This window comes from Pongo abelii, chromosome 13 (genome assembly GCF_028885655.2).
Source record: "Pongo abelii isolate AG06213 chromosome 13, NHGRI_mPonAbe1-v2.0_pri, whole genome shotgun sequence".
Lineage (NCBI taxonomy): Eukaryota > Metazoa > Chordata > Mammalia > Primates > Hominidae > Pongo > Pongo abelii.
Window position 1 is genome coordinate 22,953,648 of NC_071998.2, and position 14,797 is coordinate 22,968,444.

A 14,797-nucleotide genomic window follows, 5' to 3' on the forward strand; every position below is an offset into this window, starting at 1 on the left:
GCCCAGCTAACTTTTGTAGTTTTTGTAGAGATGGAGTTTTGCCATGTTGCCCAGGCTGGTCTCGAACTCTTGAGCTCAAGTGATCCACCCACCTCAGCCTCCCAAAGTGCTGGGGTTACAGGCATGAGCCACTGTGCTTGGCCTTCACATTAACTGATTGTCCTTTAAATATCTCTGGAATTTTGGTGAGTCACCTCTCTCATTCTCAATATTGGTCATTGGTCTTCTCTCTTTTTTCCCAAAGTTCCTATGACTTTTTAAAACATGAAGGACCCTGGCCATGCTGAGGCTTCCACCTCAGAGTGATGGTGTTTCGCTTGGCATAAATTGTATGCAAATTTCTTAACCAGGCTTCCTGAGTTCCCCACAGTGTCCATAAGTGGAGTCAATGCCTCTGAAATTCAATCAAATTTTGAGTGTGAGGGGAGGGACATAGTTTCATCAGAGTCTCAAATACAAACCCATACTGAGTGCCTTCTTGCTTAAGGGTTATTTTTGATACTTATTTATTTATTTATTTATTATTTATTATTTATTATTATTATACTTTGGGTTTTATGGTACATGTGCACAATGTGCAGGTAAGTTACATATGTATACATGTGCCATGCTGGTGCGCTGCACCCACCAACTCGTCATCTAGCATTAGGTATATCTCCCAATGCTATCCTTCCCCCCTCCCCCCACCCCACAACAGTCCCCGAAGTGTGATGTTCCCCTTCCTGTGTCCATGTGTTCTCATTGTTCAATTCCCACCTATGAGTGAGAATATGCGGTGTTTGGTTTTTTGTTCTTGCGATAGTTTACTGAGAATGATGATTTCCAATTTCATCCATGTCCCTACAAAGGACATGAACTCATCATTTTTTATGGCTGCATAGTATTCCATGGTGTATATGTGACACATTTTCTTAATCCAGTCTATCATTGTTGGACATTTGGGTTGGTTCCAAGTCTTTGCTATTGTGAATAGTGCCGCAATAAACATAGCATTCCCTTTGAAAACTGGCACAAGACAGGGATGCCCTCTCTCACCACTTCTATTCAACATAGTGTTGGAAGTTCTGGCCAGGGCAATTAGGCAGGAGAAGGAAATCAAGGGTATTCAATTAGGAAAAGAGGAAGTCAAATTGTCCCTGTTTGCAGATGACATGATAGTATATCTAGAAAACCCCATTGTCTCAGCCCAAAATCTCCTTAAGCTGATAAGCAACTTCAGCAAAGTCTCAGGATACAAAATCAATGTGCAAAAATCACAAGCATTCTTATACATCAATAACAGACAAACAGAGAGCCAAATCATGAGTGAACTCCCATTCACAATTGCTTCAAAGAGAATAAAATACCTAGGAATCCAACTTACTAGGGATGTGAAAGACCTCTTCAAGGAGAACTACAAACCACTGCTCAAGGAAATAAAAGAGGATACAAACAAATGGAAGAACATTCCATGCTCATGGGTAGGAAGAATCAATATCATGATACTTATTTAATATAGAGATTGCTGGACTCTGCATCTAGAGATTCCGATTCATTAGTCTGGAGTGAAACCAGGAAATCTATATTTTTAACAAGCTCCCGAGTGATTCTGATGTAAAGGCTGGTATTGAGAGACCACTGGAGAAGATAACCTTTGAAAGCTCCTGTCAGGGTGGAGATGTCACAGGACTAGGCGTATTGGGTGGGCATGTGCTGCCCTCTAGTGTCTCTGGCTGCCATCTACCGTTACTCCCCACAATCCCGCATTGGGTAGTAATCTGCTGCGTGAGCTCTGGTGGTTTTGCTGCCTGACACTACTCTGGGGCTTCCTGCCCAACTCCCTGGAAATTCTAGCTCTTGGGCATTAACAAAGGTGCTCATCTATAAAAGTGTTGCTGCTGAGTCGCTGTCCCCGGCACCTTGGTATATTTGAGATGTTCACTAGTATTTTCTGAGTATGAGACACAGCGAAGCTCTTTCATAAGGCTTGTGTGGAGGGACAATCTCACATCAGTGGCATGTCAGTCACATTTTTGTTTACAAGGCGACAGGACTCATGGGTACGTATGAATTGGTAGCCATGAACAGTTCCTTGAAGAAATTCTGTTGCAATCATTGTGGCTCTGCAGCATTATAATGAAAGCAGGGTCTGGCTTAAAGCAAGTTTTCTAGAAACAAATGAAGAAGAATCCTTGATAGTTGTGCAGCCCTCCAGCGTCCACAGAGGCTTTTCGTGTACTTCATCTTCCTTGTTTGCTGTTCGCTCTCAACCACGAGGCAGGAAAGGCAAATGTGATGATCCATGCCCACATCGTGAGAAATGCCAGGCTTAGCTGTGATCATTACATGAATGCGCTCTTGTTTAGGAAGACACTGATCCCACTGTCCTGTCCACACAAGCACCCTTGTCGATGAGCCCCAAACCAGTAAATAAACCTATGCTAAAGGCCTAATCTGCAAAAAGACATGAGACCATTTTTGGCTCAGCCCTTGGCTCTAATTCTTCAGCTCTAAGGCAGAGGAGCAAGGGCCAGGCGAATTGCTGGAGTGGAGTTTTCAGTAGATGGTTTTAATGGCTTGGTGGGAGGGCAGAGGCTGTGGGTTATCTGTGAGGTAAGTAGTGCACTGGCAGGAGCAGGTGCAGGACTTGCAGATGTGGTGATTCTGCTGGGTGCAAGACGTCAGGCTAATGGGTGATAAAACTGTTACAGCTGCATAGAGGGTGGCAACAGCTGGTTAAGTAGGAGTAATGAAAGTAATGAAGGATCCAGGCTACTTTGCAGGTATGTTGATGACCTACTACTAAAAAGCTGACTCAAGCTGCCTTTTAACTGATTTTTGTTAACCTTTCATTCAGTGCTCTTTGGTTGAAAAAGTCTTCTCATTCCTGTATTATGGAATTTGCAAGTTCAGGGCAGATGTTGAAATAGCTCAAATTCATCCCATTTTCAGGTAGGACTCTTCTTAAATTATCCTTAATATGAAGATCTAGTTTCCTTTTGTAGGTATAAGAAGGACATTTGAGAAAAACATTCACTAATGCAAATCAAAACCGCAATGTGATACCGCCTTACTCCTGCAAGAATGGCCATAATCAAAAAATAAAAAAACAGTAGATGTTGGCATGGATGTGGCAATCAGGGAACACTTTTACACTGCTGGTGGGAATGCAAACTAGTACAACCACTATGGAAAACAGTGTGAAGATTCCTTAAAGAACTAAAAGTAGAACTACCATTTGATCCAGCAATCCCACTACTGGGTATCTACTTGGAGGAAAGGAAGCCATTATTCGAAAAAGATACTTGCACATGCATGTTTATAGCAGCACAATTTGCAATTGCAAAAACGTAGAACCAGCCCAAATGTCCATCAGTCAATGAGTGGGTAAAGAAACTGTGGTATATATATATGTGTGTGTGTGTATATATATATGTGTGTATATATATATATACGTATATATATGTGTGTATATATACATATATATGTGTATATATACGTATATATGTGTATATATACGTATATATATATGTGTATATATACGTGTGTATATATATATATATATATATATATATGATGGAATACTACTCAGCCATAAAAAGGAATGAATTAACAGCATTTGCGGTAACCTGGATGAGATTGGAGACTATTATTTTAAGCAAAGTAACTCAGGAATGGAAAACCAAACATCATATGTTCTCACTGATATGTTGGAGCTAAGCTATGAGGATGCAAAGGCATAAGAATGATACAGTTGGGGACTTGGGGGGAGGAGTGGGAGGAAGCGAGGGATAGAAGACTACAAATAGGGTGCAGTGTATACTGCTCGGGTGATGGGTGCACCAAAACCTCACAAATCACCACTAAAGAACTTACTCATGTAACCAAACACCACCTGTTCCCTAATAACCTATGGAAATAAAAAAATTAAAAGAGAAAAATGTTCACTAATCCATTTGTTTGTCAAATCATTTTTAGAATATTTTTCCTTATAGCTAGTTCAAAAAGAAACCCTTGTGCTAATGAATTTTTTGGTTGTTTTTAAGTTATGGTAAGATATGCTTAACATAAAATTTACCATTTTAGTTATTTTTAAGTGTACAATTCAGTGCCATTAAGGGCATTCACTTATGAATAAGATGGTTGTATTCATCACCCCAAACAGAAACTTCTGTACCCATTAAACAATAACTCTCTATTTCCCCCTTCTCCAGCCCCTTCCCCAGAAAAAGGTTGGCTTTTGCTTCTTGTGAATGCCTTGTCTTTGAAACTAGATTTTTAAGAATCTTGAAAGCAGGTAGGCAATACAACCCAAATGTCTTTGTACTCTCGACACTGCCCAACTTAGGGTTAAGCACGTATTGAGTGCTCACTATTCCTGTCTAGTGGAGGAACGAATGCTGGAGGAAGGATCAAATACCCTTTTCAGAGATTTTGTTTGTTTGTTTTTGAGGCAGAGTCTCATTCTGTCACCCAAGCTGGAGTGCAGTGGTGTGATCTCGGCTCACTGCAACTTCTGCCTCCTGGGTTCAAGCGATTCTCCTGCTTCAGCCTCCTGAGTAGCTGGGATTACAGGCGCCCAGCACTATGCTTGGCTAATTTTTTGTATTTTCAGTAGAGATGGGGTTTCACCATGTTGGCCAGGCTGGTCTCGAACTCCTGACCTCAGGCGATCCACCTGCCTCAGCTTCCCAAAGTGCTGGGATTACAGGTGTGAGCCGCCGCACTTGGCCCTTTTTCAGAGATTTTGAGCCTAAGACCAACCACTCCTATCAGGGCAAGAACTTCTCAAGGAAACTCAGAAATCCTAGGGTGTTGGGGACATGCCATAATATTGATAGGGGTCATGAAGTTAACATTAATGTGAGAATCAGTGGGCAAAGGAGTGGTAGATCCTGGGGTTAAATGAGGGAAAATTCTGCTCTGCCTAAAGTTATTCAAATTCAGATTTTCATAAAACACTCTTTCAGGCAAACATTCCAACCATGGTGGATTCAACCAGAGAGCCACAAGTTTGTGAACCTTATCGAAAGTTTTGCCAATAACTCATCTCCATGAATAGGCTAGATGCTATAAAATCTGTAGAGGCAATTCTGGAAAATCAAGCCTTGTACAGAGCTCCAGAAGTGAGCCTCATTCATTTGCCTCCATGAAAGGTAGTGCTTACAATCTCTGCTCACCCATCTCAGGCTGGACCACGCAGATTGGGAGGAGTCCTTCTTTAACTCTCAGAAAGTTATTTAAAAGAACATCAGCTTTGTCCTTTCCTTGACACATCATACACTGCCCTCTTTCTGAACCTCTCAATACTGACCATATATCATTGCTGGTGACATTAAAGATCGGTTTCCAAGATTTAACAATATGATGCCTGCCCTATCCTCTATTTTTTTTTTTTTGTTATTGTTGTTGTTATCTTCCCAGTACAGATGATGCAGTTCATGGAGTTCCTCTGATCTATCCACTGTCTCTCTTATAGGGCATGTAGTGTGCATAGAGACTCGGTTATCTAGGGATAGGTGTCAGGCCATTGTAGTAAAGGAGAGAGCTGAGCCATAAGAGTATAGAGAGTAGAGAGAACATGAAAAGGTACATGTTGCCTATGACCTTGGCATCTTTTCCCCCGGGCTCTGTAGGCCATACAGAGCACCAGACACCCTCATCTGAACATTGAATCACCATAGTAAGCCTCTTTAAAAACAGATAAAGGTCTGTGATGCTATCCCTGCCTTGTGGAACAGGAGGGCTTTGTGATGCAGTCTGGTGGTTTGGATCCCTCTTCTGTGAGGCAGAAATGACGAGGTGTAGAATCTGGAGGTATTAGGTTCCAAGACAGTGAAAGACTAGGAAGAGGGATGGCTAGTGAGGTTTAGATCATGTTGAGCCCTATCTTTGTTTTGTGGGATGTTGGATATCCCTTATACACCTATGGATCCATCTGCATTATTGCATTAATTATTTGGCAAGTGAAAAAAAGCCACCAAAAATTAAGGTTGGGACCTAACAGGACCTGTTGCCGGGTAGGGAAACACTATGACCATGGCTAAATTGATGTGCCTCAAACAAGATTTTACCCCCAGCTTTCTCTTGTTACTCTTAGCCTTTGCTTTTTTAAGGGGTTTCCTCACTGGATACCAGAAGAGCTCCCAATTTGGGTGATTATTCTGGTTGGCAGCTATTTAGGGCCATTTGATGGCTGAACTCCTTTGACTTCTGGACCCATCCATCCTTTAATCTGTTCCACTTTTCCTCCCGTCTCATCCTAAAGTCCCCACAGAACTTATGAAAGGAATGGGGGTGGGAGGCATGGAGTATGGAAGAGCCAGAAAGTGAGTCAGAAATAAGCAAATAAGGAAACTCTTGGGGTGAAAAAGAATACAGAAAGGAAAGACAGAAGAGTATATAAAATTGGAACACAGAAAAAGACTGGGAAATGTTTATGAGTTTTGTTTCATTTTAGATATGGAAAAAAATGGTGTAGCAGCTTTACATGATAATGTTTTTGTCTTTAAGTGTCACCGAAGAGTCCAACAAAAGTCTGGAGATAGAACATCAAGAGGTAAAGTCCCAGTCTCTCCTCTAATTTGCTTCTGCTGGGGGTGAGGTTCCCATGGATCCTGACCCTCTATGACCCCTGGTGCTAACAGCCAGGTGCTCTAACCACTGCAGACTCTAGTACCTCCCAGGGACAATTTCTCATGGAAGGCTTCCTTGGGTGGAAAATCAGAGCCTAGGAACATTAAAAAATTCTCTATCTTATCCTCCTGAGAATAAAGAATGAGGAAGTAGGGCAGAAGTCCTCAACTCTGTCATTTACTAGTTTTACAAACCTGTGGAAGCCTCTTCAACTCTCAGTCTTGTTCTCCATAAAATGGGCATGTGATGATCCTTCCTCACTCCCAGTGTGATGGTGAAGGACAAATGAGACAAGGTGCAGAACAACACATCGTAAATGGTTAAGTTGTACACAGATGTGACTTAGTGTTCCGACTCTTGGGGTTTTCAGTATCCTCTCATTAAAAGGCCTTCAGCTTCTTATAGGATGTCCCTGAATCCTCTCCAGTTCCACATAACACTCACTATCTTCTGTTTCTTCAGCTAGGAGAACTTCCCAGGAAGAAGCCGAGAAGTTGTGGAAGCTGCTGTTTCTCATGAAAAGGTAATCTCTTGTTCTTTGCAGTCTCCCAGCTGCTAGTCTGGTCTGTGATCATTTCTCAGCTTGGCTTGGGGTAGAGATGAGAAGAGGGATAATGGATGGGAGGGAGACATACACAGTGGAGGCTGGTTCACTAGTTGAGAGAGTTGCCAGGGCAGGGGGGCTGGGCCAGACATCTCAGGAGGGAAGGGTCACCCAATTCTGCTTTGGGCTAGGATCACAGTAGTTCTAGAATTCAGGCTTGTACTAGTGTACAATTCATAAAAGACTCTACACAGGGTTGCATTCAGCCACGAGACAAGCTATCCAGTCAAGAGGAATGGATTTTGCATAAAGAAGTCATCCCTGTCTTATTCCCTTTATTCTCTCTCCTCTGAGTCTGACTGGATTCTGCTGACATTACCTCCTCTGGCTCTGTCATTAGGGAGACAGCCCTCAGATGGCAGCCTATCATCTTATCCTCTTCTTAAGATTTCTAGAGAACAGGATTAATTCTCAAAAGATGTTCAGTATATCAGCAGGGATACCAAATAGCTCTCAGAATGCAGAGGTCCTACATGAACTTCAAGCCCAAATACCAGGCTTTGGGTTTCTTAGCCTCAAATGAGACTGATCCGGGTTCTAACTGGTGATGCCCCATCAGCTAACCACCTGGCTCCGTTCTCCTAGTTCAGCTTTTCAACAAGGTCAACAGAGAACTGACCCCAGCTCCCAGCCTTCTCTGAGGGCCACGCCCTCCCATGGGTTGTCTGAAGCCTTGCCCAACAAGCTCTAGACCGTCAGCCTAGCCCACCTTGCCAAATGGCTTTTTCTTTTTCTTTTCTTTTTTCTTTTTTTTTTTGAGACAGAGTTTCAATCTTGTTGCCCAGGCTGGAGTACAACGGCGCAATCTCGGCTCACTGAAAGCTCCGTCTCCCAGGTTCAAGCGACTCTCCTACCTCTGCCTCCCAAGTAGCTGGGACTACAGGCATGCGCCACCATGCCTGGCTAATTTTTGTATTTTTAGTAGAGACGGGGTTTCACCATGTTGGCCAGGCTGATCTCGAACTCCTGACCTCAGGTGATCCATCCACCTCAGCCTCCCAAAGTGCTAGGATTACAGGCGTGAGCCACTGTGTCCAGCCTCCAAATGGCATTTTCTTAGGAAGAAAAGCAGAGAGGTAGACAACAAGAGAGTGTAGGCTCCAGGATTTTCAGGACTGGGAAAGGACAATGCCAACCCTGGTCCACACTTTCCGAGAAGGCAGATGTCACTCCATCATTAATGTTTGTCATGTTTCTCTTCCCAGCCAGGGCTGGCTTCCTCAGGAAGGAAGTGTGCGGCGAATCCTTTGTGCAGACCCCTGCTGCCAAATCTGCAACGTTATGGCTCTGGAGATTAAGCAATTGCTGGCGGGTGAGAACAACCAGATCTCCCTTACTTCACTGGGGCCATCACAGGGCTCCTCTTGCCTAGAGGCTTTGTCCACGTCTAGTGTGTCTTTTGAGCATAGTCAGGATCTGGGCTCCCCGAAATCCAAAGAGCTTTCACTGGCATCTGTAACTCCAACACTGTCACAATTAATGGATCAGAAATCTTTAACCCAGTCAGCTGCCCAGTCAGCTGGTGCAGACAGCATCCAAGATTCCTGGGCTGATCACTTTCAGCGAGGACAGAGATCTCAAGTCCCAGCTGTGTCCCAGGTCATGGGATCTCTGTCTTCAAACTTTGAGAAGCCTGGAATTCCTCTGAGCCAGCAGGAGAGGAAGAAAAACAACTCCAAATTTGTCCTGGAGAACCAAGGTCAGCAGCCCTTGAATACTAGATTCCCTTTCTTTCCCTGAACCCAGAGCTCCCAAACCTAAAACAACACCCTATGACCCTACTACATTCCTTTCAACTGCTATTGCAATGTCCAAAAAGTCCTGAAGAATCTTCAAGTACAAGGATATTGTTGCACATATTCCCACAATTGAGGGCTCCCAAGATCTGTGGAGGAGTTTCTGTGGCAGCTTATACCACACCACTTCTAATTTTCCAAAGGATGGAAAACAGACAAACAGCCATTTCTTTCACTCTGAATGCCATCTCTAAGGCTTCTGCTGAACAGATGAGCTTCCATCCCTTTGACTCTGGGTTTCATGGGAGGCTAGCTGGTCCACCTAAGCTTTCAGGGTTTTTGAAGGATCCACTACGGACTCAGAGCGGAAAAATTACTGTGAACAAATCCCAAACCCCATGGCTCTAGCTCTACCCTCTCCTCTCTTTCGGCTTCTAAGTGGCCTCTGTCCACTGACTGGGGGATGCACTGAGGCCTCAGTGTGCCACATCTGTAGCTACCTTACAGTGGTTTCTCTTTTCTGCACATTACTGTCTGCGTTTAGAGATCCCTGGTCTGCCTTTAGAAATCTCCAAAACAGGGGAGCCTTTGGCCCTTTCTCTGCAATGATTTCTCCTTCACCTCTGTACTAATTAAAATCTCCCCTCCTTCCCCACCTTTCCCCCCCCATCCTCCATCCGACCATTGACAAATCCAGATCAATGTCCTGTATCTGACTCAGGCTAAGTGAAAGCCTTGGAGTGGCACCTGCTGTAGAGGCAGCTCCAGCTTCAGTGGAGTTTGCCAGCTGTTGTCCAGAGATCTCTGTAGATCCAGGAAATCATACAATGTAAGCCCTGAGACATGTTGCAGCCTTTCCCACTAGATCCAGGACCCTCTTTGATTGGGGAAGTCCATTTCAGTCCTCAAGAGGGAGGAAGCATTTTCCTAGACCATGCCCAGAGGCGGCTAGGATTCCACCTCCAGGAGCAACTGAAACAGAGGGTTGATTTGCCATTGCTGGGACCTGATCCAAAAGATCCAGCAGTCTATCCAGTTCATCCTGTGACCTGATGACCAATAATCCCTGCCCTGGAGCAGGACAGCCCTCACCTATGTGGGTCTTCCCAGCATGGAGCACCGGAAGCCAGTGGGAACAGTGGCCTTCTCTGATCCACTGTGGCAGGAAGGCCAGTCCGCAATTGTTTCCTCAGGCCAAGGTAATGTTGCAGAGCCACACAGATTACAAATATGGGAAGATCTGCTAGGGCATTGTCCCTGCCCACATCTGCCATTGTTGGGACTACAAATCACTGGTTCTGCAGTATTCCAAAGGCCTGGGAAGCAACTTCGTGCCCCTGTCCTCTGAAAAGCAAACACCTGGACCTGGAAGTGACACATATCAGCCCCTATACAGATCATGAAAGGACACTCTGAATACTGACAGGCCTTGATCAGCAGCAACAGGCCTTTCCAGATGCTGTTACTGATGATCCTGAGCTGCCCAGACCCTGTCCCAGGAAGCCACTGAGAAACTTGAGACAAGTTTTGGCCCTTCTGTCAGGGCTGCCTGCTCTCTATTATGTGGCTCCTTCCAGGGCTGTGGCCCAGGCAATCACTCACGAATCCACAATCACAGATTGAGCCCATCAGAGCCTCTGACTCAATCTCATCTGAACAGCAATGTGTAAGTCCTGGGCCATGCTTTCAAAACACCAATGAGGCTTGTGTAGATAATGTACAAGTGTTCTGCACTAAAACACAAGCTGATGGAGATGGTACCGCTAGAGAGGCAGACAGATCCTTACAGCCCCTAATCACTCAAGGCACCCATCTTGGCCAAACTAAATTTCTACCTGAAAAATAAATTCCTTGAGATACATTTGGGAAGTCCCATAAAAACAAGGGAATCCAAGGAACAAATTTTGACCATCCCAAAGAATATCTCCACGCGGGGATCCTTTAGGAGTCTGAAGATTGCTAAACCAAGGGAAAACATTACTCCAGAAACTTCATATCCCACCAGGCATCCCATGTGCCCCAGATCCAGAATGGGCTGGACTGAAAGAATAGCTTGTAGTTGAACTAAAGACAGTGCAGCAGAGCTACAAGTGATCTAGTTCCATAGCAGTACCCCATGCCTACTGGGATTCTGGGATCTCACACCCAGTGGAGGCATGACAGAGGCCCAGGTACTTTGTGTTCAGCTGGAGGCTAGAGTGAACAACCCAGCCTGGAGGGCCCTGAGCCCCTTAGATCAGGTCTTTGCAAAAGTGAGGACAAGTCCCTACCCCAGCAGAGAAAACAGATGACCCAGTGACATTTGATGACATTCAAAGCAGCTGGAAATCACAGAGAAGGGGGTGTCCGGACAGCACTGGAGCTCTCCCCAGCCAGAGAGAACACCCTTTCTGCCGAGGTTCAGGGGCGAGTAGGGGCACTTCTAAGCAGAACTCTAGAGCTCACAACTTGCCAAATATATCTCCAGGATCTTTCTTAGGTAAAACTTTAGTTTAGCTAAGATGGTTGCCTTGAGCAGGGACTAGCAAGGATCTCTCTGGATCTGTGGAGCCCCATTTCCATCCTCTCAGTACTGGCTATTGCTGTTTCACCAGCTTCTCCATAACCTTGAGTTCCAAGAGCAACCTCCAGGATTACTTGGGGCAAAAGGACCAGATAAGAATAATTTGCAAAGCTGTTAGACTAAGCTGAATAACCTCATCCAAACAGGATTTCTGAGAATGCCAAACCTGGAGTGCCCAGAGCTTAAAGGGCCAACTTACTGGGCCATTACTTGCTGGGCCAAAATTTTGCAAGTACAGTATTTGAAGGGGTAAATTTTTTTCAGATCCAAAGTTTTCAGAGTCAAATAGTTTAGGGCCATATTTTACAGAGCAAAATTTGCAGGGGCAAAATGTGCAGGGCCACGCTTTCTAGGGCTAAGAGTTGCAGGGTCTGGTAAGGGCAGTCCATACTCACAAGAGCATCATCCTTCCAGAAGCTCCAGAAGTTGGCTTGGATAACAAGATGAAGCTGTTTCTGCACTGGATTAACCCTGAAATGAAAGATCGAAGGCATGAGGAATCCATTCTCCTTTCTAAGGTTGAGACAGTGACCCAAGACAGGACAAAAAACATTGAGAAGAGTCCAACTGTCACCAAAGATCATGTGTGGGGAGCTACAACAGAGAAGACAACAGAGCACCCTGAGGCTCAGCCTCCTTCTACTGAGGAGGAAGGCCTGATCTTCTGTGATGCCCCCAGTGCCTAAATAATCTGCTCTAGCAACACTCCCTTCAGTCCAGCCAATCCTGGGTCCTGTGCCACTCCTACAAATGCTCCAAACTCTGTCCTCAAATGACTTGTGCCACTCAACCAGGAAATCTATCCCAGGTCTAACTCACCTCAGCAGAAGGCACTGGTTTATGCAAGAATACCCATTACAAGAAAAAGGAGTTCATAGGTTCCTGAACCTCTGCATCCTCCTGAAAAAGGCTTTCATTGCCATTTCCATTAACATGCAGGTGAAGCAGGGCATTCTCCAAATATACTTTGTACCTTTAAGCAAAGAGCCACCTGTTTGTGCCTCCTCATTTTCAATGTGGTATATGATAGACAGAGAGAGTAAAGGACCTAAAAAGTACTTCTTATGTGGTATAGAAGCTTAAATCACATTTTATTTCAGATGGGTCAGCATTCCACATGACTCCTCCCAGCCCCACCCTAGAATGTGGATAAAGGGACTTGACAGAGAAGAAAGGCCCTTGTTTTAGGTGCATTGAAAGTAAAGGTCAGGCTTGAATTCTATTGTCCCATGGTGTGTTGGGCTCAGAGGAGGAATGTGGACATGGCGATAGTATAAAAAGCAGTGGCCAGGAATCTAATGCATTTTTGGCCCACAGGCAAAATTCACTGATGACTTCTATACAGTATATGCTGACAACCTGGAGGGAAGGTCCTTTAGAGTGCCATGGTGCTCCTTCCTTTAGGAATGTTTATCAAAAGCACACAGCTAATATGACAGATGTCAAAACCAGATGATAGAATCTCCCTGTCTTTTCCCTGTTGTTATTGAGATCTTTAAGGGTAACCTATCTGAGAGCCCGCTCTAGTCCTGTTGCTTGTTCCAACCTCCATTGCCTTTCATTTGCATGGAAAGAATGCTGCCTAGAATGAAGACTAGTTGATGAAGAGATCCCTAAAAGGGTCACAATAAAAACAACTTTGGGCTGAGTCTTGCATTCGACAATTCAAATATTCAAGTACTTGCTATGTGTCAGGCACTATGCCAGGCACTACAGAGATAACAGTGAACAATACACAAGCCTTGTCTCAAAAAGCTCACTAACTCTGGGATAGACAGTCATATAAAAAGTCATTAGAAGCAATAAGATGAAAGTACATAGGAGGGCACTTAATCTAGTTTTGGGGAATGTTCATGGAAAGTTTCCTAGAAGTGATGATACGTAGGTTGAGTTCTAAAGGATGAGCAGGCATTAGTTGGGAAGGAGGTAGGGAGTAGAGAGGCTTCCCCAGGCTGAGAGTACAACATGAACAGAGGCATGGCATCAAACAACAGCATGCCGTGTCAGAGAATAGTGACTCACTGGAGAAACTCCTGTATAATAATTAAAAAAAAAAAAAAACCACAGTAAAATGTTTAAGGGATCAGAATGAGGTTGCCAAGCTGGAGAATGAATGGCATTCATTCACCCATTCTTCATTCCTTCAATAAATATTGAGCACCTATTATATGCCAGGCACTTCTATAGGCACTGGGAATACAGCAGTGAACATAAGAGGAAAAAAAAATCTGCTCTCTCAAGGAGCTTATGTTGGGAGCATGCCTGGGAGGAAGAGAAAAGAAGTATAAATAAAAAACATGGTATATAGAAGGTGACCAGATATATGCAAAAAAATCAGGGTAATGGGATTAGAGAAGACTTCAAACGGGGTACAGTTTTAAATAAGGAGCTCAGGGAAGGTCTCACTAGGAAATTAAAATTTCAGCAAGGACTTGAGGGTGATAAGAGAGTAAACCACGTCGGTAAATGAGGACGAGCATTCCAGTCAGAAATTATAGCTAATGCAGATGCCTGGAGGTTGGAGGATGCCCAGCCTGTCAGAAGGAACAAGGAAGCCAGTGAACCTAAAGCAGAGTAATAAAGGAATAAAGGGAGAAAATGGTAGAGGATGACTCCAGTGGTAAGGGGCCACATGGTATAAGGCCTGGTAGAAAGCCAGCAAGGAAGCTGGCTCTTACTTTGAGTAAATTGGGGAGCTATTAGGGGTTCTGCTTAGATCTGACTTATGTCTTAAAGGATCACTTAGGTCATAGCGCTAAAAATAAGAGCATTGAGGGTATAGATTTGAGTAGAAGCAGGGAGATTAGTTGTAAGGTTCCTCCGGTAATTATAGCAGCAGAGGAGATTACAGGCATTTAGATGCTGGGTTCATTTTGAAGGTAGAGACAATAGGATTTACTGATAGATTGGATGTGGACAATTAGAGAAAAAAATGTCAAGGATGGCAGCAAAGTTTTTGCCCTGAACAACTGGCAGGATGAAGTTGCCATTAATTGATGTGGGAAATACTGACATTGGAGTAGGTTTGGTGTTACTGGGTGATGGTGGTGGGAGAAGGGGAGTCAGGAGTTCACATTTGTATTGTTTGAGATATATATGTTGCTTAGATAATGTATGTTGTTTAGACAATTTGGGCATTTGAGCCTGGCGTTCAGGCAACAGCCCAGACTCCAGGCAGATAGACAGCTAGAGATAGATAGATAGATAGATAGATAGATAGATAGATAGATAGATAGATAGATAGATAGATTAGATAGCTAGCTAGATAGATAGATAGAT

General features: G+C 44.1%; 1 protein-coding gene and 1 long non-coding RNA gene across 5 annotated transcripts in view; one reads left to right on the forward strand and one right to left on the reverse strand.

The window, feature by feature from the left end:
• The window catches only part of LOC129048057 (uncharacterized), an 83,843-nt gene that overhangs the window by 10,710 nt on the left and 58,336 nt on the right, over positions 1 to 14,797 (reverse strand). For all 3 annotated transcript variants that reach the window (XR_008510072.2, XR_010136430.1, XR_010136429.1), the window contains one exon: positions 11,914 to 11,989. This is a non-coding gene — a long non-coding RNA (uncharacterized LOC129048057). The remainder of the gene's footprint in view (positions 1 to 11,913; positions 11,990 to 14,797) is intronic.
• On the forward strand, positions 5,771 to 12,502 carry SPATA31F3 (SPATA31 subfamily F member 3). 2 transcript variants are annotated; one of them, XM_054520987.2, is made up of 5 exons: positions 5,771 to 5,999; positions 6,493 to 6,538; positions 7,078 to 7,138; positions 8,425 to 8,531; positions 11,933 to 12,502. In XM_054520987.2, the coding sequence occupies exons 1-5, from the start codon at positions 5,856 to 5,858 to the stop codon at positions 12,202 to 12,204; spliced, it is 630 nt and encodes a 209-aa protein (XP_054376962.2). In that variant the 5' UTR covers positions 5,771 to 5,855; the 3' UTR covers positions 12,205 to 12,502. The 2 variants fall into 2 exon arrangements, with proteins under 2 accessions (XP_054376962.2, XP_024108083.2); XM_024252315.3 differs by having other exon boundaries at positions 5,772 to 5,999; positions 8,425 to 8,918.

Coding starts and splice junctions, on each gene's coding strand:
- SPATA31F3 (XM_024252315.3), top strand. CDS start 5,856: ATGTTGAGCCCTATCTTTGTTTTGTGGGATGTTGGATATCCCTTATAC. Junction 7,139..8,424: donor CTGCTGTTTCTCATGAAAAG/GTAATCTCTTGT, acceptor TTCTCTTCCCAG/CCAGGGCTGGCTTCCTCAGG. Junction 8,919..11,932: donor ATTTGTCCTGGAGAACCAAG/GTCAGCAGCCCT, acceptor TCATCCTTCCAG/AAGCTCCAGAAGTTGGCTTG.